At 36.6% G+C, this 23641-nt stretch overlaps 1 protein-coding gene across 7 annotated transcripts in view; it reads right to left on the minus strand.

Annotated features, from left to right (window-relative positions):
• PCDH7 (protocadherin 7) overlaps positions 1–23641 on the minus strand; it is a 433237-nt gene that overhangs the window by 227875 nt on the left and 181721 nt on the right. For 3 of the 7 annotated variants that reach the window (XM_070398236.1, XM_070398258.1, XM_070398275.1), the window contains exon 2: positions 3949–4165. The exons of 1 other annotated variant lie outside the window; for it this stretch is intronic. In XM_070398236.1, the coding sequence (XP_070254337.1) occupies positions 3949–4165 (217 nt within the window). The remainder of the gene's footprint in view (positions 1–3948; positions 4166–23641) is intronic. 3 more of the 7 variants (XM_070398244.1, XM_070398266.1, XM_070398251.1) reach the window with 2 other exon arrangements.

The following is a 23641-nucleotide window of genomic DNA, read 5'->3' on the forward strand; positions in this document are numbered from 1 at the left end:
GGATATTGCACCCAGGGCTAGATCAGATCTACAGGTGGCTCTTGTACAGTGTGATTTGAAGGAGGCTCCAAAACTACCTCCCACCTTGGCTTATAGTGGTACCAACCTTGCCCCCCGTAAGGCTAGAAATCACACCACTGCACTCAGTCCACTACTTTGATTTATCTTCTATAAGATGCATATGGTACATGGGTTGCAAGGAAGGCCCTAGAATTACCTTTGCCCTGCCCACATTAACACATATTATCAAATTTGCTCACCATCTCACTAAGAGACCCAAAGGTCTCTTTCTGTTCCAGAGAGTAATTGGATGTGAGGAGAGAATTGCAGATTGCTGGTTCTGGCTAAGATTTTAGAGTTAATTGAGTTAATTGCCTTATTAGATGACCAGAAGCAGACCCAGATGGAGAAAGTGACCTACACAATCCTAACGGCAAAACTGGAATTAGCGGTCAAGTGGAACATTTTTTATATTTGAGTTATTAAATAATACATCTGCTCAAGTGATACATAGCAAAGACAAGCTAGCCTTGCAAGTATGATTCAGGGGGTACTTTGGGAAGAGTAAAGAGACCATGGCATGAAAGCAGGGGCCAAGATAAATATATACAATAGACCTAAAGAAATTGTGAAATACCACTCCAAGGTAAAGTGTGAAGGCTCCTATGTAATTAAGAGCAGGGCAAGCTTTTGCACAGCCAATGCCTGCCCTTAATGTGATCATGTTTTCAAACCTAATATTTGGTTTTCACTTCAATTATCAATTCATTATTGTAGGTTTTATTTTAACATTTCATCTTCAAATATTTTATCATTACTCAATTTCCCACCTTGAATTCCATATTTTAAAATATTTGATTCCACTAAATGTATTTTAATAAAATAATAAATAACCAGTTTCCTCCAGTCTTATCAAAGGATCAATTTGAATAATCATAATATTGATAATAATTAATGTAAAAGGAACAAAACTATATTAGTAATCTTTTTCATGTATAATTCATAAGGGTTTTAAAATTTTTTAAATGGAATAATTTCCATTATTTATTTCCAGAAACCCATGGGATGAATGTAAGTACCCCAAATTTGGATTTATCAAATTGGTGGGTCTCATTCTAATTATTAGATCAGGTTTTAAGAAATTATATCTTAGAGTGCATTTTCTTTCCTAAGCTAATAAGAGAAAATCTCATTTGGCATCTGTCACTAATGTGGGTTGGAATATAAGGTAAAGCTTGTTATATAAAGAGTTAACCCACACGCCTTCTTAATGGAATTTTATTTATTATGCTAAAGTATAGAAACCAGACAAAGGCTTTTGTAAAACATATGCATTTCACTGTCTATCTACTTACATTTTTCTGTGATTAGTTGTATCCTTACTGTAGCATCTGTGAAAACTTATTTTTATTATTAGCTACCCCAACTTATAGTCAGTTACATTATGACATTGGAGTGTTAGAATGTTGTATATCATTGTACTGAAAATTATCTTCTAAATTTTACAATGAAAGTTTATCCAAAACAATGTTATAACTGCATAGTTTCACATAGGTTAAAATTCAAGGAAAATGTTTGAGGTAATAATAATTAGAAACTAGGACAGCATCCAAAATGATATTTTCATGGAAAATCCAATACAAATCCTGATTAAAACCTAACCAAGCAAGACACCGCCGATTACCTGGATTCCAATTAAATATGACAAATGAATACTTGACAGGTTTCAATCCTAATTCCATTTATGTCAGAATGACCCATTAAAATTGAAAATGAAATTACCAGAATGCAAGCAATACAATTGCACTTTATAGCTGATCTGAAAACTTGGACCTGACCAAACCCTTATTCAAATGTCAAGGGCTGCATTCGGATCACCCAAAGTGAATCACATCTCCTTCTCCTCCTTCTGCCGTTACCTACGGAGCAGGGCTAACATGAATCACAGCTGGCAGATGACAAATCGTTATGTAAACTCGGAATTTCAAGTGTCAGTCACATACAAAGTCAGGAAAAATCAGTTATAGTATGATGGTCCTTACTATTGCCAAGACTAAAAACATGGTTATAAAAAATAACTAAGAGCCTTCTTTGGGAAATGTTTCTTAGTAAACTTTCTAGTCTCTTAACGGACTCATCTGTTTAACTTTCCATGACATGCATGTTTATTAAAAGTAGCCATTACATGTTTGTCATATTGTAATGTTGTTTATTAGTCATCATTTCCTTCTTATTTTGAAGGCACTGAATCACTTAAACTAAAAAAAAATTACATTAAAGTGTGATCATAATGCCAATGATACAAAGTTTTTCTATTAATATAGCTGACATAAAAATACTTAATTATTCATTGTTGTTTATGGTGAGACAAGTACTTTTAAAAACAAAATTATATCGTATCATCAAAAGGTAATCACGCATATAGTAATGCCCTTAAATCAATTAATCCTGCCTTCCTGGGTGTGTGCATGCTTGCATGTGCATATGTAAAATATTATTACAGTGTTTTAAATTTAATTTTTACATTTGTGCAAAGCATTTCAAACATATTTGCCTTAAATATATATTCATCAGCATTCCAATGCATATCAAATATATTTATAATTATTTCAAAAACACTAAAGTTAATTCTTAAAAACCATATCAAACTCCCATCCACATAAGCACACACCACCATACACACAGATAAGCATGCCTTTATAGCCATAAGGCAAAATGCCATCTTAATTCTAAATTAATCAAGAGGGATTATCAAGAATCAGACCCTGACATCATATCTTCTCACCCAGATAGCAATGTGGAAAAATAATTATTTAACATTGTTTAGTTTAGCAATAATTTCACTTGGGGTCACTTTTGATATATCACTCTCTAGTGTTGAATTTTAATATTAATAGCTAAAACGCTAGAAATAAATCAGTTTCTTCTGCATTAATATATTCTATTTGCATATCATCACTAAAGAAACTGCTATGTAACAAAAAGAATGTCTTATTTCACTTGGGGGATGAAATTATGAAAAAAATTAATTTCCAGTTTTCATGAGATAAAATGTTTGTGATTCCCCTTACTCCCCCTACGTATAATCTCTTTTTATACTTGAAATAATGATAAACTTAGTAAGAAATTCACCATTCCATTATTAGACATAAACCTAATTCCTCAGGCATTTACTCCGAACCTGAAATCCAAAAAATAAATCACCTCATTGTCTTTGGGAACATAAATGAATGCATAAGCTTTTATAGGTACTATTCGCAATCGTAATTCGGTAACTTAGAAAAAAATGTGCATAAGGCCAATTGTTGTGGTAATTATGAGAATCATCTCACAACAGAAAGAGAAATAGAGTACTATGATTTGTTTTCCGCCCATTTCCTTACACAAAAGTGAGAAAAATCGTATACTTAAGTGAGAGGGGAATTCTAATAGCATTTACAATATACTTTCGAGAACAAGATAATACCATTCTCCTTCTTGACTCCATGTCAGCTATCATTGAAGAAAGGTTTGAAATGCTTTTCTAAATTCCATAGGAGAAGAAAGAGTAGAGCAAGTGTGTTGACTGTCATTTCCTTTCACTAAGACTGGACAGTTGCAATTGAAGAAATAGTTGCATGACAAAAATGAATAGAAGAAAACAATAACACACGACCTTTCTCAAATTGCTCTCATTTCAGTATTATGCACTAATTTAGTTTTTTTTTTCATAACAGATACTACTTTTATTTGTAACTGTTTATTTCTGACAGGCTGTCTAACAATGGTGAATTTTACCTATGTAGTTATGTTCCCTTACTTAGCATTCACTTTAGGAAATATTTATGATTTCAAATAGAAGAGTTTTAGTGTCAGCTGTTTTATTTTGGGTTTAGACTGACCTTCACGAGGCTACTTATTACGGCTCGCTAGCGTGATTATGTGTGTGGATGTTGTGTTTGCCCCTACCATTTTCCATATGCTCTGCCTCACCAACACTGCCATCCGGCGTGGTCCTCTCATAGTTGTCCTCTGGGAGTGGAAGGGCACCCAGTCTTGGCCCTGATGAACTCTTACTGCTTGGTGTTTCTGACTCCTCCAGCCCGCTGTCATAGCAACTCTGCAGTGACCCCTGATGTGGGTCCTGAGGCTGACTCACAACAGAAAACGTCACTCTACGAAATGGCTGTAAAAGAAAAGATTCTGAATGTCACTAAGGTAGAAGAGAGTCAACGATCTTATTAAAAATACATAAATTACATACATTAAGGTCTACTGACAACTCATTCAATATAAAATGGTTAATATGATATGATGAAATCTATTTGGTAAACTCCTTATTTTCTGAGGCAATGCCTAGAACTTAGATTTTATTATGGACAACCTGAAAATTCCCTTTCTGAAACAGAGATTAGTAAACAGCAATTTCACTAAAACACACATTTACATCTATGTTAGTCCCACTTATTCAATCTTTATCTATTCTGTAGTCTTCACTTCAAATATGTTTTTCACAAATGGACTCTATAAAAACAAGGGTCAGTGGTTTGAGAAAGCAATAAATATTTAATTAATACATTGTAAGAAGACTTCATTTTAAATACATTTTCCATATGATCTAATGGTTTAAAAATACGTGTTCTGGCAGATGATTTAAACTATTAAAGGTACAGCTGATGAGTAGGAATTCAGATGCAGTTGCTAGAAAATAGGAATATATTTCTTACTTCATTCATATTAAACATATTACCTATTGATCTTGAAATTTTGAGGGTAGTATTGAAATAATAGATAAAAGTTTTCTTAATCAGGGAATGGAAAATGAACTAAAAATTTAATTGTATGTGTTTTCTATGACTATAATTTGTTCTAAAAGAGTAACATCATGTACAGCCTTTAGACTGGATTTTTAAAATGTTGCAAATCTTTATATAATTGGACCCCACAATTTGCAATGATACTGACATTGCCTGAAGATTTACTATGCATGGAATTTACACATTATTGTAACTACAAAATAAAAAATGAAGGTTCATTAAGGAAACAAACTAATGCCATCCATTGACAGGGTTACATACATAATATCTGGGGCTTGGGGGGGGGGGGCAATATGAAAAGATTCTGTAATACATGTCTGAGGTCATTCGTGGCAATAGTTGGGTTTGAAGCTCTTATGTTATTTGAAAATTGCATAAATATATAGATTTTTTAACCTGTAACACACATTTCTTTCTCATATAAAGTATAAAACGAATCCTGCCAGAAAATAGTGAGAAAGTTAAAGAACATTTTTTTCCACTTTTATAACTTGAACCAGAAGTCTGTTGCATGAAATTCGTGCACGGGGGGGGGGGGGGGGGGGGGGCGTTCCCTCAGCCCATCCTGCACCCTTTCCAGTCTGGGACCCCTTAGGGGATGTTCAACTGCCGGTTTAGGCCCGATCCCATAGAATGTCCGGCAGCCGGACATACTGTTCACAATCCAGGACTGCTGGCTCCCAAACGCTTGCCTGCCTGATTGCCCCTAACCATTTCTGCCTGCCAGCCTGATCGCCCCCTAACCCCTACCCTGCTGGCCTGGTCATCCCTAACTGCCTCCCCTGCTGGCCTGTTCCCCCTCAACTGTCCTCCCCTGCCAGTCTGGTCCCCCCCAACTGCCCTCCCCTGCAGGCCTGGTCACCCCCAACTGCCCTCTCCTGCTGGCCTATTCACCAATAACTGCCCTCCTCGCTGGCTATCTTGTAGCGGCCATCTTGTGATGACATGGGTGAGGCCATCTTGTGACCACATGGGGGCAGCCAACTTGTGTGGGGGCGTGATGATCAATTTGCATATTACCTCTTTATAATATAGAATGTTAATAGTACAAATCACTACTTGAAACTGGGACCAGAAGAATTCTTAAAAATGTTAAGGATTATAGACACATGATAGATTATTAAAGGGAAAACTAAGAATTGTGACATTTACCCCAAATTTATAAACTGTCATTGCTAAAGACAAACACATGTTTCTACAAATCTTCCCTTTATTTTGTCTCAGATAGAAGATTTTCAAGGAATATTGTCCATTATTGGTACTTGGAACTCAGTACCTCACCTTCCATGTAGTTATTTGTCCTATACAGTCACTATAAAATCTTTTTTATTCTGGTAAAAATCAGACTTTGTGCACACTGAATTTTATTGTAAAGGGAAAACATTTAAAGCACATTCTCTTCATAATGTTTCCCTGAATTGGGACTGAAGTATTTTAAAACAATTATAAAATCCTTCTAGTACAAGCAGCATACATGTCATGGGCCAAAATGTATGACAATATACCCTACAGAAATATTATCCTTATTTTATTAATAATTCTTATATTTGCAGTTGTGAGATTGTGAAACCTCTTTATATTTATGATGCTTTACCTTATGTGTACATATTTTCTTTTCTTTTTTTTTCATTTATCACTCCCTGTTGACTGCAGACTCTCTGTGATATGTTTTATGTCTGTAGTCTCATCTTGGAAATGAGACCACTGACAGTTTCCTCAAACCACAGTGCTCGGCACACAGAAGATACTCACCAAAGTATATTCTACTGAACGATGATATTTTAATGACAATGTTAAATTTAGGAAAGAACACCGAGGGTCATGGAGATATATTATCACTTCAAGATGTGGTAATATCTAATTCTATTTTAATGAGTCTCAAATCTTTTACAATCAGTCTTTACTAATGCAAGATGTTCAAAATATATAAGAAAATACATAGTTTATAGTTATAAATTGACCAAAGGGAAATGAATAAGAAATCTTAAGAAGTGGTGTTTCATTTTCATACAAAAGTAGGAAACAGGACAATGGTGGGGTGTTTATACACTGGTTCCACCAAAGTTGATAGGATAGCAGAGAAACAGGTGATAGGTATGTTTGCAATGACAAACGTGCAAAATAATCATTTTTGTATAATGTGCTATATAATAACTGCAATGAATCTATCTGTGCATTTTATTTTATTAATTGCCTACCTTATTTTGAATGTGAACACTTTAATCTCCATGAAATATTTTAGGTTCCATATTAAATTCAATGATGAAAAATGTTTTAATTTTAAAATACAGAGATCAATATATATTCTAAAAATACTTATACTCATGAATGCTTTCTTTAGTATAAAAGGTTGTACTTAAAATAATATCTGAATGAAAAATAATTCACAATAAAAATTTAAAGTAGAGTATCACCCAATGGAACACAAACTACCCATCAATCATTTCTATCAGATTTATAACAGATCCCATTAGAACTGCATAGTACAATATCAGTTTATATTACTATCCCTTAAACGCTATTTTGATAATTTTTAATAATTAAAATTACTGTGGCAAGATTTCCAAGTTGCTAATGTGAACCAAATTAGTACAGAATACTAAATCCTGAATTCTGCAAAAGTTAAGCTTTAATATCAATAGTCAATCAGACATGTAAATTTACATAGATCGATCGATAGATAGGAAGATGATAGATAGTCAAATATTTTATCATCCTTCATCATCAGGTTAGGTCTATTGAGAAGACAACTTTTACAGAAAAAAATTTATAATGCAGAATTCCTATTATTTTTATATTCCAAAAGTATTGAAACCGAAATTGTAAAGCAATTTGTCAACTATGTGACAGAAAGAATGAGTTTGCATTATGAATAACTGTCACCTTGTTAATTACTGATATTCTGAATTAGAGTGGTTTACATGGTAATTCTTAAACCACGATGCAGCTTAGAGCGACCCAGAGCACTTGTGAAAAAACGTAATGCCAATAACAGTCGCACAATGAAATCAGCATTCATTGTGGGACTGGATATCAGCGGTTTATAATATCTCCCCAGGTGATGAGAAGGCAAACAGAGTAAGGAGAAACTCTACAACTGAGAGAACATATAGGAAGAGGATAAAAAAACACTAAACTGATCCAGGAAACTAGCTGGTCCCCTAAGTGTCCATAGAGTTCCCTCCAGAGTTAGTAGAACCATTGTTCCATCTCGAGATGCAAAAGTATTGACATGAAGACTTCTAGTGACCTGAGGTGTCTGAGCTTTGTATTTTTCTGTTTATAATAATAATTTCACGTCCTACACAGTCAAACTGATCCTTCTAAAAGAGTAAAGATCAGAAGAGCGTGAGGAAGAGTGTCGGCCTTCCAGCTCTTTGAAACTGTGAAGATGTGTTTGAAAATGAAATGCGTTACGAAAGAAAAAGATCTCCAAAAAAATCATTCCAAAAATTCTGAGTGGGATATGTGTGAGAATTATAAACAGAAGGAAGCAGAAGTCAACGATTTTATTTAGGCAAATGAATGATGTAATTAGAAGGGTGAAGTTAAAGATAATGATCTGGCAATTTCTTACAGAAAAGGGCTTAAAGAACTACTGAAGGCAGAAGATTATGTTAAAAAGGGTGAACTATGAAGTAGTGAGAATGGGCAGTGTGGCTGATTAGATTCAGTCATTAAATCATGATACCTACATTTATTGTGTATACATTATAGTTTCCAAGGATGTTCCAACAATGCTGCTACACATTTAAGAAATTAAACCTTATAGCTATATAAAGACAGACAAAACATAATATGATCAAGTTTCCAATAAAATAGAGGTACAAAAAAGATGCTTGGGATCTTAGGGTAGGCATTGCACAGGAGAGATTTGTGGTTTGAGAACTCTAAACGAAGTTTGATAGATAATAGGTATTGGAGGTCTGATTATAGATTCCATAGCTGGGGCCAGCAGCAAATAATAAAAATAAGGGTGGGGAAGAAAACCAGGTCACTTTGGAAACTCAGAAGCCAAGGAAGACATCATTTCTAAAATGAAAGAAAATCTTCTACGTTCAAAAGCATCAGAGACATGGAGAAGAATGCTGACTACCATATGTCCATTGGATTCATCCATTAGAAGGTCATTGTGGCTATGAAATCTCTAAACTCTGCAGAACAATCATAGATTAGATCAAAGGAAGTAAAAGACCATAATGTAAACATATGGAAAAAAGGATAAATTGGAGATGGATTGCTAATTTAAAAATGGGACATATAAGAGAAGTAGGGTCACAGTTAAAAGAAAAAGATTTATTCCCAGCTGGCATGGCACAGTGCTTGAGCATAGACCTATGAACCAGGATGTCACGGTTCGATTCCCAGTCAGGGCAAATGCCAGTTGAGGGCTCAGTCCCCTTTGTGTAGGAGGCAGCCAATCAATGGTTTTCTCTCATCACTGATGTTTTTATCTCTCTCTCCTTTTCCCTTCCTCTCTGAAATCAATAAAAATACATATATTTTTAAAAAGAGTCCAACTATCTTTAATTTAAAAAAAGAAAAAGAAAAAGATTTGTGTTAACAGTTTATCTATATTTTTTGTCTTTCTTCATGGTATTAAAAATGTGCTTCAAGCTAAGTATTTGAAGATGCAAGCAAAAAGGGGTGCTTATAACATAAGGTGGTTGGGAACTAAATAGAATTAAAACAGAAATAAAATAAAAAATAAAATCACAGAGGCAAGGTAAATAGCATATATGACGAGGAAACTCATGCATGGGGCATGGGGGTATGTGTGTGTTTAATGAGGGGAAAAAATGTACATTAGAAATAACAGAAAAAAAATTCTATTCCAAGTAACTCTATTGATTCCCTATTGACCTCACACAAGTTAGCTGACCCTTGGTTCTTATGCCTTAGGCTCAGGGTCTGTAAAATAGAGATAATAATATCTGCCCCTTAGGAACTTAAATTCCCTGAGAAATAATGAGATAGTTTATAAAAAGAGCCTTAAGCTCCCTCAAAGACATATACTATAAAAGGCATTATACCTCAGGCCACAGCTATACAGCTACATAACTAGAACTATTTCCCACTATGTTTTAGGTTTATTTTTTTAAGTATAAGAAATACATATTATTTTCCCAGTAATTCACAGTGCTTCTAAATAGAATTTTTAAAAATCATATGAAATTTCAAACCTAATTTTCCTATCAATGCACTAAGTTTTTATTGTTTTAAATACAACTTGTTTGTAAAACAAATATGCACATATATTCACACAAATTTTTCAAAAGCTATTTGAATCCAATTACTTACTAAGCATTCACATTTCTATATTTGATTATTTTAGAATATCATTTCTCAACTAGTTTTTTATTCCATTGTGACACATTGGAGACTTTAACTTCAAGACATACCCTACTATGAGAACTTCCCAGATATTTTACAGGTTATTACAAATATATTAAAAAGTAACTCCCCATAATATACAATCACTGGAATATTCCAGTCCCCAAATGATGGAAATGCATCAGAGTTGACACTAATTTAAACCATCGTAGCCTGGGAACCAGCATTCTTTGCTCTTAATATAATTTTATTTAATTTATTTCCTGGAAAGTTATGGGTCATATGAGGAGTTGGACAAAGGTGTTAATGGAGAGGACCTCTGTCTTCTATTCTTGCACTCAAACCATGGGTGGTCCTGAGGCTGCCTCTTCCCATCCTCCCTCCTCACTAGAAATTCTGGTGAGCCCAAGGTAGGGATGTGTGACTGCAATAATCATCCTATATAATAAAAGGCTAATATGCAAATTGTCCCCTCCACCAGGAGTTTGATCAGTGGGCAGGGCTGGCTGGCCAACCACCTGCGGCCCCTTCCCCTTGCCGGCCCTGCCCCTGATTGCCCCCCCCCCACCCTGATCAGGGTTGGGGCGGCTGGCCAACCTCCCATGTCTCCTCCTCATGGCCAGCCTGGCCGATCAAACAGCCCCAATCGGGCGGGCCAGCCAGACCCCACCCGTGCATGAATTCTTGCACCGGGCCTCTAGTTTCCATATAAAATTAACCTCATAGCCTTGAAAGGTCAAACATAGCAAATAGAATATTTTTAAGTTGGGTGCTGTGGGGTATACAAGGTTTCATATTCAATAAATGTATTTGCTCATTAATATTTTTTTCTGGAAAAAAAAGTGGACAGATGTTAAAACCAGTACCCTGGGGAACTTGGGACCAGGAGAAAGACAGGCTGCTTAGATGAGGAGGGGAACTAGAATACATTTTGATTACAGGAATAAGGCTGATGTTCTAAGTACATTATTGGAAGGGGTAAGGCATTTATGAAAGGACAATGTGGTGAGCATTTGTTTTATTTATTTACTTTTTAAACTGCACCTCTGTGATTGATAATGTAAGTTACCAAACAGTAAACCTAGATCTGGGCATTATAAGAGGTTAGAGGTCACTCAAGTAGGTCCTAGCAGCCGGATCTCATCCTGCTCTTATTCAGAGGGATCAAGGGAAGTTAAATGCCCACATTTCAAATTCATTAGAGGACTGAACCACTTTCTAAAAAGTGATTTTTTAAAAATATCTAAAAAGCTGATGTCCAACTGAACTACAACTATCACAAGTGCCTCATTTTGGTATTTTATCTTGCAATATCATTAATTTTTTTTTCTAATTTTAGAGAACCATATGATCACCCTTCTTTTCTGAAAGTGCTGATATAATAACATATACTACATACAATCTGCACCGTTCAGGAAATTAATTTTAAAATTAGCAGCAATATGTTATTCTGCTTTTGGAATACAAGCATTGCCAAACATTATAACATTTCCAAGTTCTATTTTTTTAAAGTTATCACTAAGTTCATTTACAGTTGCTAGGAAAAGCAATAGAGATCAGATGCATATTAAAAGTAAACAATAATACCTCTATTTTTATCCATTCTTAATTGTTAGATTCAAAGGTAAACATCACACCATAAAAGCAAACATTATGTCCCATAAACAGACATACTTTAAAATATTTTAAATGCTTTAACATATTTGCCCTTTGTCTACCATCATTAGCAAAATCCTCTAAGTTACAATCTGCACAATAAAAATGGATTGCTTTCTCTTACAGGGAAGTGGCTAATTTGAGAAGAGGAAACATAAAATAGCTGAACTTTTGGGAGTATCATATAATACACAATGCTTACAGTAAAAGAGAAAACGGTATGAAGGTGAGACTACAGACATTTTTCCCTTGGAATCCATTTCTTATAACCTAGTGACACTGCATTTACAGCGATTTTATTTGCAAGAGGATAGGACCCGAAGGAAGCCACAGGAAAGAACTTCAGGTTAAATCTCCTTCCCTATTGAATACTGCTCTGTGTCTTACAGACAACTTTATTGGGACCTTTAAGTGCGCACCTTCCTTTTTGGCTTCAATAGTTTCTCCATAAATCCCCTTATCTGGAACTCACATACAGCTGTCTCAGTCGCATCAATTATTTCCAAATGGGCTGAAAAGGCTTTTTTATTTTTTCCGATTCACTTAGTTATGTCTATCAAACAGACTTCTAATGACTCTCTTTGTCAGTCATAAAGCCCTGAAACAGTCGTGGGCAGAACATTGCAGGACTAGAAGGAGGGCTGCATTTTATGTTTAAAGAGGAGCTAAGACTCTGAGCTCTTCCCTTGCGAGAGAACTGCTCCTTGATTACCCTGCAAACATTTTCAACCCGTGTCAGAGGCTACTGAACAAACATATCTCGGATTCCATAGTGCATTAGTTGAAATATGTCTGGCAGAACCTTCAAACAAGCCTTAATCGGGTCTTTTAACTTTGAGGGCGTCTACCTTTGCTAACATCTCAAGGTTCTTCCTTACTTCAAACTGCCTTTCTTTCTTTCAAGTCAATAGCAGATGAAAGAACATTAAAAAGAAGCATGTTGAGACATTTGGATTAATTAAAACACTAATTTGGGGGAGGAGAAGTTAAGTGACTTTATTTCTGTTGCCTTGTATGTAATTATATTTTAACACATTTGCTCACAGTTGTACTTTGGAAACTACAAATGCAGGTGATACTTCATAGTTCTTAGTCCAGCTCAATATTAAATCATAAGCTATTTAATATTGCAAAGAACAATGGAGACAGTATTAAAATAGTAACTACTATGACCCAGGAAAATGCTCTTCATTTTATTTATGTTGTCATTTCTCATACCATATCCACGTGGGTTACATTAATATTCTGATTTTGCAAATGAGAAAAAAATAAAAAATTTCAATGTTTAAAAAACAGCAATAGCTACTTTAGCCTTAAATACAAATGGGATTCTTTTATCTTCTCCATGATGAAAAATATTGAGGGGGGGGGGGCTAGTAAATGTGTGCAAACACTTTTTTTTCTTGAAAACTGTAAAAGTAGGTATTATGCTCTAAAACACAAATTGTGGATCCTCTATATTGTGGACATAATTATTCGATCTAGTTTTTGCTCTTTGTGCTAACTTCTTTTAAACTTAGTTCAGAATTGGCAAAATTTTTCTGTGAAGTATGAGAAAGTAAATAGTTTAGGCTTGGTAGGTCAGTTTAGGCTCTGTGCCACAACTACTCAACTCGGCTACTCAACTGTCATTAAAGAAGCAAAATTGAATAAGCATGGTCATGTTCCAATAAAACTTATCTAACATTTTTAAATTTCATATAATTTTCCCACTCTGTGAAACATCGTTTTAATTTGTTTCAACCATATAAAATTATTAAAAAATCAAATGTAAAAATTACAACTTTTCCATTTTATTCATATTTCTCAATGTTATGTGGGTTTTTCAACTAATATATAAAGTCCTTATAAACAGTGCTTCTCCATTATGCTCCTCTTTCAATGACAGTACCTTAAAAATAGTTTAGATTCAATTGTCACCTATTAACACATTTTGATATTTCTTATCCTTTTTGGAAACAAATCTGAACAGGGGAATCTGGAGACTTGGATTCAAGCACCGGCTCTAATATTCAGTATGAGCTCTAGGGAAAAGATCAATGTTTCAGCTATAGCACCTTCAACTTTAAAATGAAGCAGTTATAGTGGATGATATTTAATACATTTTCCAGTTCCATAACTCTCTGAAACGAAGAATACAAGTGCATTGGATCAGGGGCTAAATGGTTGACATCAATAATTTTAAAATTGACTCTGTTCACCCATTAAGAAATTCCTTAGTACATTGCATGGCATTGTAAATATTAATGCATATTGGAATGTATTTACTCATAAAACAAAGATGGTGAACTAAAATATGCACAATAATCAAACGTTCTAGGTAACTACCTTAATGAAAAGTTATCCAGTTGGTGAGGTACCCTCAGGCTTACCATCTCTGTGGAAAAGTAAAGACATTTCTCAATGCCAGCTCCCTGGAATAGGTTCATCTAAATCTTCCCTATCCTCTGAAACCACCTCCTCTGTGATTCCTTCTTTGACTCAATGAACATGAAACTGTTCATTGAGTTCATGGAGGCTGTGAGACCTCATTCATCTCTCAACTGCATGATTCTAATAGCAGAGGTTAGCGAGGTTGGTAGGAAATCCAATGGTGAAAGCATGCTGGGCCATGATTGGATTTCATCTCCCAATTCATTGTAGACCCTGCATAGTCCCTTGTAAGTTTCTATGTTTACATGCACAGAAAAACAGGAAGGCAGAGGGAGTCCTCGTCAGGAAAAAACCAATATTGACAGGCAACTAATGAGAAAAAGACTATCTTCACAATAACATTCAACCCAACAAAGACTTATTAAGCACTTGCTTTGTGCCTACCACTGTGCTGAAAATCTACATGCTGAAAATTCAAGCATTAGGCTCCCTTGGGAAAGTGTAAATTTATCATACAAAAGCACTCACAGAATACAAGCAAGGATTTCTTTCCCCTTTTTTTTTCTTTTTGCTATCGTGATAATCATCAAAAGCTCAGTTCGCCTGCCGCTCAGTTGCTTTGCATGACTACTCCTGCACACTGAGTTCCAGAAGCAGCTGAATGAGGTCGATAAACCTACGACTTAAACTACACAGCTGGAGTTGATCTGCTGCAGTTCAAGGTGCAATGCTGAAACCAAGTGGAACTCCTATAGGACTGCCCAGGTTCCCAACTACTAAAACACCACAAAATGAACAAATAAACAACAATAAGAAAGACATAAAATCACCTTTAAAAGGCTACCTTCTAAGATGCACAGAAGCTTAGCAGCGCAGGTAGGCGCCTGTTTCATAAGCACCTCCCATACTAAAATGAATGAAAAAGAAATGTTCATTTTAGGATCCACTCAAAAGATGCTCCAGATTCTTCCTTCCTTCCTTCCTTCCTTCCTTCCTTCCTTCCTTCCTTCCTTCCTTCCTTCCTTCCTTCCTTCTTCCCTCCCTCCCTCCCTCCCTTCTTTCTTCCTTTCTTCCTTCCTTCCTTCCTTCCTTCCTTCCTTCCTTCCTTCCTTCCTTCCTTTCTTCCTTCCTTTCTTTCTTTTGGCATTTCATCTGAACTGCACTGGTGAATCTATTTAGGCAACTATATACTAGTACATTTAAAAACATTCAGCTTTTCTGCTTGGCTGGCATGGCTCAGTGGTTGAGCATTGACCTGTGAACCAGGAAGTCACAGTTCAATTCTGGTTGGGCTGGGTTGCAGGCTGGATCCTCGGTGTGGGGCATGGTGGAGGCAGCTGATCAATGATTCTCTTTTATCACTGACTAGAAGCTAGGTGCACGAATTCATGCAGGGAAGGGGTCTGGCCAGCTTACCCTGTTCGGGGCCGATCAGGCCGAGCCAGCCAAGGGTAGGGGTAGTGGGCAGTTGAAGTCCCAGTTGAAAGGATAATTTGCATATTAGCCTTTTATTATATAGGATGTTTCTATCTCTCTCTCCTTCCTCCTTCCTCTCTGAAATGAATTAAAAATATATTTAAAACAAACAAAAAACTTTGAGCTTTCCATATTCTACGGAATAGAGGTTTCTATACTTAAGCAGTTTCTCTGGTCTGGTTGGATTAAAATGTCTGACAGGAATCAAGACAGACAAATGGAGTCTGTCTGTGAAGTGTCACTTAAGCATTTAATCATGTAAGTAAGTTAGCCTAACTGTTGAGCAAGAGGCTTCTGATATACAGGTAAAGCTTCTGCTACCCAGGCAAACCCATATCCTCTGCCATCCCTCCTGGCTCACTGGTTTTATCTTACTTCTCTGCACTTCATTGAAAAGAAAAGCTACCAGTGTCCACAAGGGAAAAAAAATGTATTCAAATGCCCTGTATATGCTAATTTCCATTCCTTAGTACAAGTCAAGTGAGTCCAAAAAAATCAGAGAAAGTGGGATTCATAGAGGCATAACAGACTCCAATGGTGTCCACCTCTCAATTTCTGGAACTAGTGAATAGGTGACCTTACATATAAAGAGATGTTTAAGATTGCAGATAGAATTTGCTAATCAAATGACCTTATATTAGGTTATCTGGGTAGGCCCAATGCAATTGAGAGGGTTCTTCAAAGTAGAAGGGGGAGGCAAAAAACCAGGTGAGAGCAATATATTGTCGGAACTGTATTCACCTTCACAAACTTTGAAGAGAGAGGAAGAGGACACATGCCAAGGAAGATCAGTGTCCTCAAAAAGCTATTAAAGGGCCAGAACCAGTTTGGGCTCAGTGGATAGAGCGTCGGCCTGCGACTGAAAGGTCCTGGGTTCGATTCCGGTCAAGGGCATGTACCTGGGTTGTGGGCACATCCCCAGTAGGAGATGTGCAGGAGGCAGCTGATCAATGTTTCTCTCTCATCGATGTTTCTAACTCTCTATCTCTCTCCCTTCCTCTCTGTAAAAAATCAATAAAATATATATTTTTTTTTAAAAGAAGCTATTAAAGTCAGTGAAGGGAAGGGAGCAGATATTCCTCTAGAGCAGTGATTTTCAACCTCTTTCATCGCATGGCACACATAAACTAGTTGTTAAAATTCTGGGGCACACCAAAAATATATTTCTTGCCGATCTGACAAAAAATAGGTATAATTTTTATTGATTTACAAAAATAATAGTAATAATAGTAATTACCTACCCTATTTGCTCCAAAGTGACTTTTTAAAAAAGCAGGTGCCTATACTTGTATGTAAGGATTTCTGGCACCTAGAATTAAGCATTCAGAGGAAACCTTATTATGTATGATCCGTGACCAGTAAGATGCAACTCTATTGTGTGACTTATATGTTTACTAGTGGCCTGGTGCCTGAAATTCGTGCACATTAAAAGGGAATTAATTAGAGGAAATATTTTAATATTGCTATTTGCCCTTTCTCTATAATAGAAGTGTTAGAGATGAAAGAAAATTGGTAAAATGTATATGAATATCTCCCTCCTGTCAGACTCTGGGGCATGCCACAGGACCCACAGTCAAGTCCCCACCCACCCGCATGCACCTCGAAATTGTGAGAGACCCAGACTGGCTGGCCCCACCCCCGTCAAACCCTACAGGCCGGGGGGGCGCAGCCTCAGGCCCCCCAGCACAGCCTCAGATCCCCTGGCCTGGCGCCAGGGTGGGAGGTGCAGCCTCAGGTCCCCTGGCCCAGTGCCGGGTGGGAGGTGCAGCCTCAGGTCCCCTGGCCCAGCGCCGGGGAGGGGGTGCAGCCCTAGCATGAGGGCATGAGGGTGTTACAACCATTTGCATATTAGCTCTTTATTATATAGGATATTTCAAGACAGGGCATTCACACCAGAAGGCTATTGTGTTGGTTGTTGTCATGTTTTTTAAAATTTGGGAAAAGAGATCATTGCCTCTGACTAAATAGTCAGGTACTACATATTTTAAAAAATTTTTGCAGCATACTGGTTGAAAATCATTGCTCTAGAGCAGCCGTGGGCAAACTACGGCCCGCGGGCCGGATCTGGCCCATTTGAAATGAATAAAACTAAAAAAAAAAAAGACCGTACCCTTTTATGTAATGATGTTTACTTTGAATTTATATTAGTTCACACAAACACTCCATCCATGCTTTTGTTCCGGCCCTCCGGTCCGGTTTAAGAACCCATTGTGGCCCTCGAGTCAAAAAGTTTGCCCACCCCTGCTCTAGAGCCTCCATAACAAACACCTTAATATTAGCCCAGCTAGATCCATTTTGGGTTTCTGACCTCAAACACTGTAAGGCAACAAATTAGCATAGCTTTAAGCCATTAGGTTCTTGGTAATTTGTACAGCAGCAATAGAAAACTTATACAGTAGGCATGGAGCCTGGGTAAGTTAGAGAGGAAAGAGAAATAAATCATTTGGGTTTAGGCTTTACATTTATAAAAGAGGTTAGAAGCATCATTCAAATTTAAATTGGTGTTCCATTTCTGGGTCACTCCACTGTATAGCATTGAGAACTAGCATGTGATTCTAATAATTATACCTATTTTAGAAAACACTTAAATGTATTATATTGCTTTATTTGATGTTGAAAGTGTTTAATAAGTGTAGAGATGTTAAAATAGTCCTTATAACCTTATTTTCATATTCATTATTCATTTAGTACAGTGACAATATGAATAACAAGTAAAAAAAGACAAAAAATGAAGTGGACTAGGTCTGTATCCACCTATCCATAAAAGGAAAAGCACTTCAAATTTATATTTCTGTCCCCTCTTATCAGATAACTAATATTGTATTTGCAGAAATCCAGGATTTATTTTCAGCCATAATTTGAAAATATAACTGAAATTATCTAATATTTCCCACATATTATTCCAATATTAAGTGCCACAAAGCAACTTATTTCATTTATTGTCGCCTTGAGGAAAAAATGGTTGAATTCTTAGGCTTACAGGAAAGGGACATTTTGGAATATGAGAGAAAAACAAGTAAATCCATGAGGTAATAACATTACAGTACAATCATATTTTATTACCACCACTACTATTTGGCTTTCTAAACCTGTTTATATTTCATATTCAAAAGATACGTAGGGAGCCATATCTAAACTAATATATTTTTTATTCCTTTCTTTTGGAGTTTTTACCTTATGACTTTTTTAAGCCTCTTCCCCACCACCACCACCATCACACACACTAAGTTTATATACATGACCATTTTGTACCTATAACTTCATTGAGATTTAGTTTTCACTTTAAAAGCACTAAAATGATAACACTTTGGGCACCCATAGTTCCTGAAATTCATCACAGCCTATTAAAATGTTTGACTCACCAGTGCTTCTGCTCCTTAGATCTCATTATATGCATTCTGTGTGCTAAGAAATAACATGAACAATAAACCATGTCATTAAGTTAAATCTTGTATTCCGGGGGAAACAAAATTGTGCTGGCATGGCTTTTTTATGCTTAACTTCAGTTTTTTGAATGACAATTGCTTATATTGGCAGGTTGTGAATTAACTAAAGATGGTGTTTATTACCTTCACCCAGTCTGACAGAGAACCCTACAGTAAAACAGAAATCTGTGGCTGAGCAAGAGGCTTGCACACTGCAACAACTGATCAGCAGATAGAAACCTTTCTAGGGGGTGGCCAGTAATTGGTAGCAGTCATTTTCCAGAACATATTGCAAGAAGGCAAAGCCTCCTTAATGATATAGTTGATAGTGTCTGTACTTAACATGCAAGTGATATTCCCTGAGACTCATTGATTGCTTGCTATGTGTCCATTCTAAGCTTATTTAATTGTCACAGGAGCACTAGGGGGTAAATGAAGAAACCAATGCCCATGGAAGACACTTGCCTGAAATCACAGTTGCTTAGTGAATGATCCACAGCCCGGTTCTTACTCATCAAGCAACAGCTTCACCTTGATTGAACCCTGAGCCGTTGATAGACAATAAGACTTCTGCATATATCGGCGAGAGCACTGGTATAACTAAACTGTATTCTAGCACAGACCGGCTTATTTAAAAGTAAAGGATGGTAGAACAAGTCCTCACTCAGGTAAATAACGTCAATTATTTTAGCCACTTCTGCCAGAGGATTTTCAAAGGTTCCTTCAGCTGAAAAATTACACATTCAGATTTAAATGCCACTGGACATTATCTGTAGTTTGTTGTTGCATTTAAGCCACGTGTAGAGGAAAAGATATGTAGTCACCTTTGATCATGAGTGCTCAATTCATTTTCTTAAAGTCCAATAAACCTTCTGGCTTGTTTTACACGGGTCAGCTGATCTCAACTCTGCTTGCATATCTGAATTACCTGGGAAACTTAAAGAATATGGATGCTTGAAACACATCCCAAAATTATTTTGGGATAGAGTGCAGTATCTATGTCAGCAGGATTGAAAATCCACTCTGATCCTAAAATAAAATGAAAAATCTTCCTAATTTCAATCTGCCAGGCTGCCAGAAGTCTTAGTGCTCAATCATTATGTATTTATAAAACTAAATGCAGAAGATAAATTTACTTATTCTTCTTCTCTCTGTGTGGTTTTAGAGGTACCATTTCTATTTTAATAATCTCATTATATAAATGCATTTTATCATAAAACATCTCCAATCCTTTTGGAAGCAGATCACCTACATTTTGAAAACAATTACAGAAAAACTTAAAATGAATGTGCCTTATCATTCATTTTATCTACTTTGGAAAAAAATGACTTGGGTGTTTTATGTTGCTCCTCAATTAACAATTAGTCATGTTTGACTGATTTGCATACACACAAAGTAGATCTGTCAGAAAAGTCAAAATAAGGACAATTTTATCCTTTAAAAATCTGAAATAATGAAGCACTCTGAGGGCTTTTTTTTTTTAAATAAAGTGAACTTCGTAATGTTCAAAGTAGATGCGATTATAATGCCTTAGAATCTGCATAACTATTTTCACCATCAGGTTAAAAATGTGTATTTTTATTCCTGACTTTATTTCCATATAACAATATCCCAGTCCTAGATATAAGGGCATCACTAGGTAGCATTATTAAGCATTTCTAAAACCATGCCTTTGTCACCTCTTCCTCCTGTTAGCATTTAAGTCATTCTATTGACATATTGCATCAACCCTCTAGGACAAATTCCCCTTTCTCTGTCCTGTGACTTCCCTGTACTGATTTGTGGGTACCCATGGTGGTGATAACCAGAGTATCTGTACACTGCCTTCTAGATGGTCTATTAGATAATACAGCATCTTAACCAAATTTAAATGCTTGATGTTTCTAAGAAAACTTTTCATGAGTGGTGCAAATTTTGAGATTTGAATAGCTAAAGATTGAGAGGATTTTGAGACAGGAGATTGAATTAAGTGATAAATACTTCACCTATTTTTCCTTCAACTGGAAATACCACTAGACTGGCAGTTGATATCTAAGCTTTCTCATTTCACTTGCATTCCAAACCATTTCTTGGATACCTCCTTTGCTCACAGTAGCTTTACATTGAGAATCTCTATGATTTAAGACAGGATACTTCCTCTAAATCTATCCTAAGCTCTAATATGAAGGGAAACTGGGAGTACTTATATTAGAGTACAGCTAAGAGATGTTAAGTTAGGCAATCCAGTGAGTCCTAATATTTGTGTGAATGACAATCACTTGTAAGCTCCCTAATTCTGCATTCAGAGAATCTGCTTGTTTAGGAAAACAGCAACAAACAGATCATTGTGATGCACACCGAAAATTGGAATCACTGATATAAACCCTGTAAAACACTGAGCATATTATTTGTTGTATTATTATTACAATTGTTATTAACATCAACAGTATTGTGGCTAATAATGAAATGCTCATTATAGCTGGCAATAAAGTGGCAGTCAGGCCCACCCACTATCAGGAAATGTTGTTTTTCTGAGAAGTGATTCCAAGAATTGCAGCCATTCATTGCTCTGCCCACCCTCCCAGACAAACAGACGGATGTAGTTAAGAGTTGGGTTAAGATGGCAGGATAGTCCTAGCCAGTTTGGTTTAGTGGAGAGAGAGTCGGCCTGTGGACTAAAGGGTCCAGGCTTCGATTCTGGTCAAGGGCATATGCCCGGGTTGCAGGCTCAATCCCCAGTAGGGGGCATGCAGGAGGCAGCGATCCATGATTCTCTCTTATCAATGTTTCTATCTCTCGCTCCCTCTCCCTTCCTCTGTGAAATATATTAAAAATATATTTTTAAAAATATATTTTAAAAAATATGGCAGGGTATTAGAGTCATAGTCAAGTGGTTTCTACTCTAGAAAGATTCTGGGGAAAATTAAGACAGATTTCAAAGGATGGAGTCAACAGCAGAGGCAAATCCAAAGGAGGACATATTGGAAAATGCCAGATGAGTCAGCCTTTTCCCAGAAGACTTGCTCCTGACTCCCACTGGGTGAAAGGCTCAAGTGAACAAAGCAGCAGATGAGCAATATCCTACTTCACACAGGGTAGGCTCAGGAGGACCTACACCTTGTAATACAGCTTTAAGGCAGTAGGCATAATAAAGGCATGGGAAATTAAGAATGGGGGGTTAAACAGAAACAACAATAAAAAAATTGCATACACACAAAGTAGATCTGTCAGAAAAGTAAAAATAAGGACAATTTTATCCTTTAAAAATCTGAAATAACGCAACATTCTGAAGGCTTTTCTTTAATAATGTGAGCTTAGTAATGTTCAAAGTGAATGGGATTGGAATGCCTTAGAATCTGCATTGCTCTAGATAGTCATTCTCAAACCTACAGTGTAAGAGAACTCTGGGGTAGAGGTGCTCAAAGGTACTTTTTTTTCTCTCTTTTATCACCACTAACTAGAGGCCCAGTGCACGGATTCATGCACTGGTGGGGTCCCTCGGCCTGGCCTGCACCCTCTCACAATCCTGGACCCCTCGGGGGATGTAGGACAGCCGGTTTCAGCGATATCCTGATTTCCCGCAGGCCAGGCCGAGGGACCCCAATGGTGCACGATCAGGTCCAGGGAAGGGCCACGGGAGGGCTCCAGGGCATGTCTGGCCTGTTTCACCCAGTCCTGATTGGGCCAGACCCCAGCAGCAAGCTAATCTATCGGTTGGAGCATCTGGCCCCTGGTGGTCAGTGTGTGTCAAAGCGACTGGTTGAATGGTTGAACAGTCGGACACTTAGCATATTAGGCTTTTATTATATAGGATAATAATAACTAAATTTTGCATTCCTATCCTATATATACACACACAGAAGGGAAGTTTCATAAAACAAAATTTTCCTTTACTTCACTAATGAAGTATACTTTATTATATACATACACACACTTACGCATATACATATTCTGTCCCATTCCATACTCTAATTTAAAAATGCTCGTTAAATACACTAAATTGATTTTATAACCCATTACTGGGTCTTAATTACAACATGATAAAAAGTGACATTTGTTAAAAATGGAGATTTCAGCCCCACCTCTACCCCAAGATATGCATTTAGTACTTCTACGATAGGAGTCAGGAATGTGTACTTTCTAAGCAACCTGGGTGATTCTGATCCCTAGAAATACTATGCCCTATAAAGTTAAAAACTGCCTTCAGGTACAGCCAATCTCACCTTCCCTGACATCTTCCACCTTCTTGCTCCTGTATGTGTCTCTTCTGCTGTAACCAAAACTGGAGCCCACCTTACATCTGACTCAATTCCATACCTGGCACTATATTTAACAGATGAATAAACTGATGCCCTAAATGCCAGGAATAAATTAAAAACTCTTCAGATTTCACTTTTCTATTTTAACTCTTTCCGGTTTTGTACAGCTGTCAATGTTTAGCTGAACAATAACCAAATTTTTAATGGAAAAAGAACCACAAAAACAACAACTCTCTCAAATGCAATTTATGATTTATTTTATGCAGAGTTTTTTCACCTGACACTACTTTTATGGTTAGAAAATAGGAACATGTTAAATCAATTTAACCAAACTCTAATTTTA

Source organism: Myotis yumanensis, unplaced genomic scaffold, assembly GCF_028538775.1.
Source record: "Myotis yumanensis isolate MYYU_CA2020_CCGP unplaced genomic scaffold, mMyoYum1.0.hap1 SCAF_1, whole genome shotgun sequence".
Taxonomy (NCBI): Eukaryota; Metazoa; Chordata; class Mammalia; order Chiroptera; family Vespertilionidae; genus Myotis; species Myotis yumanensis.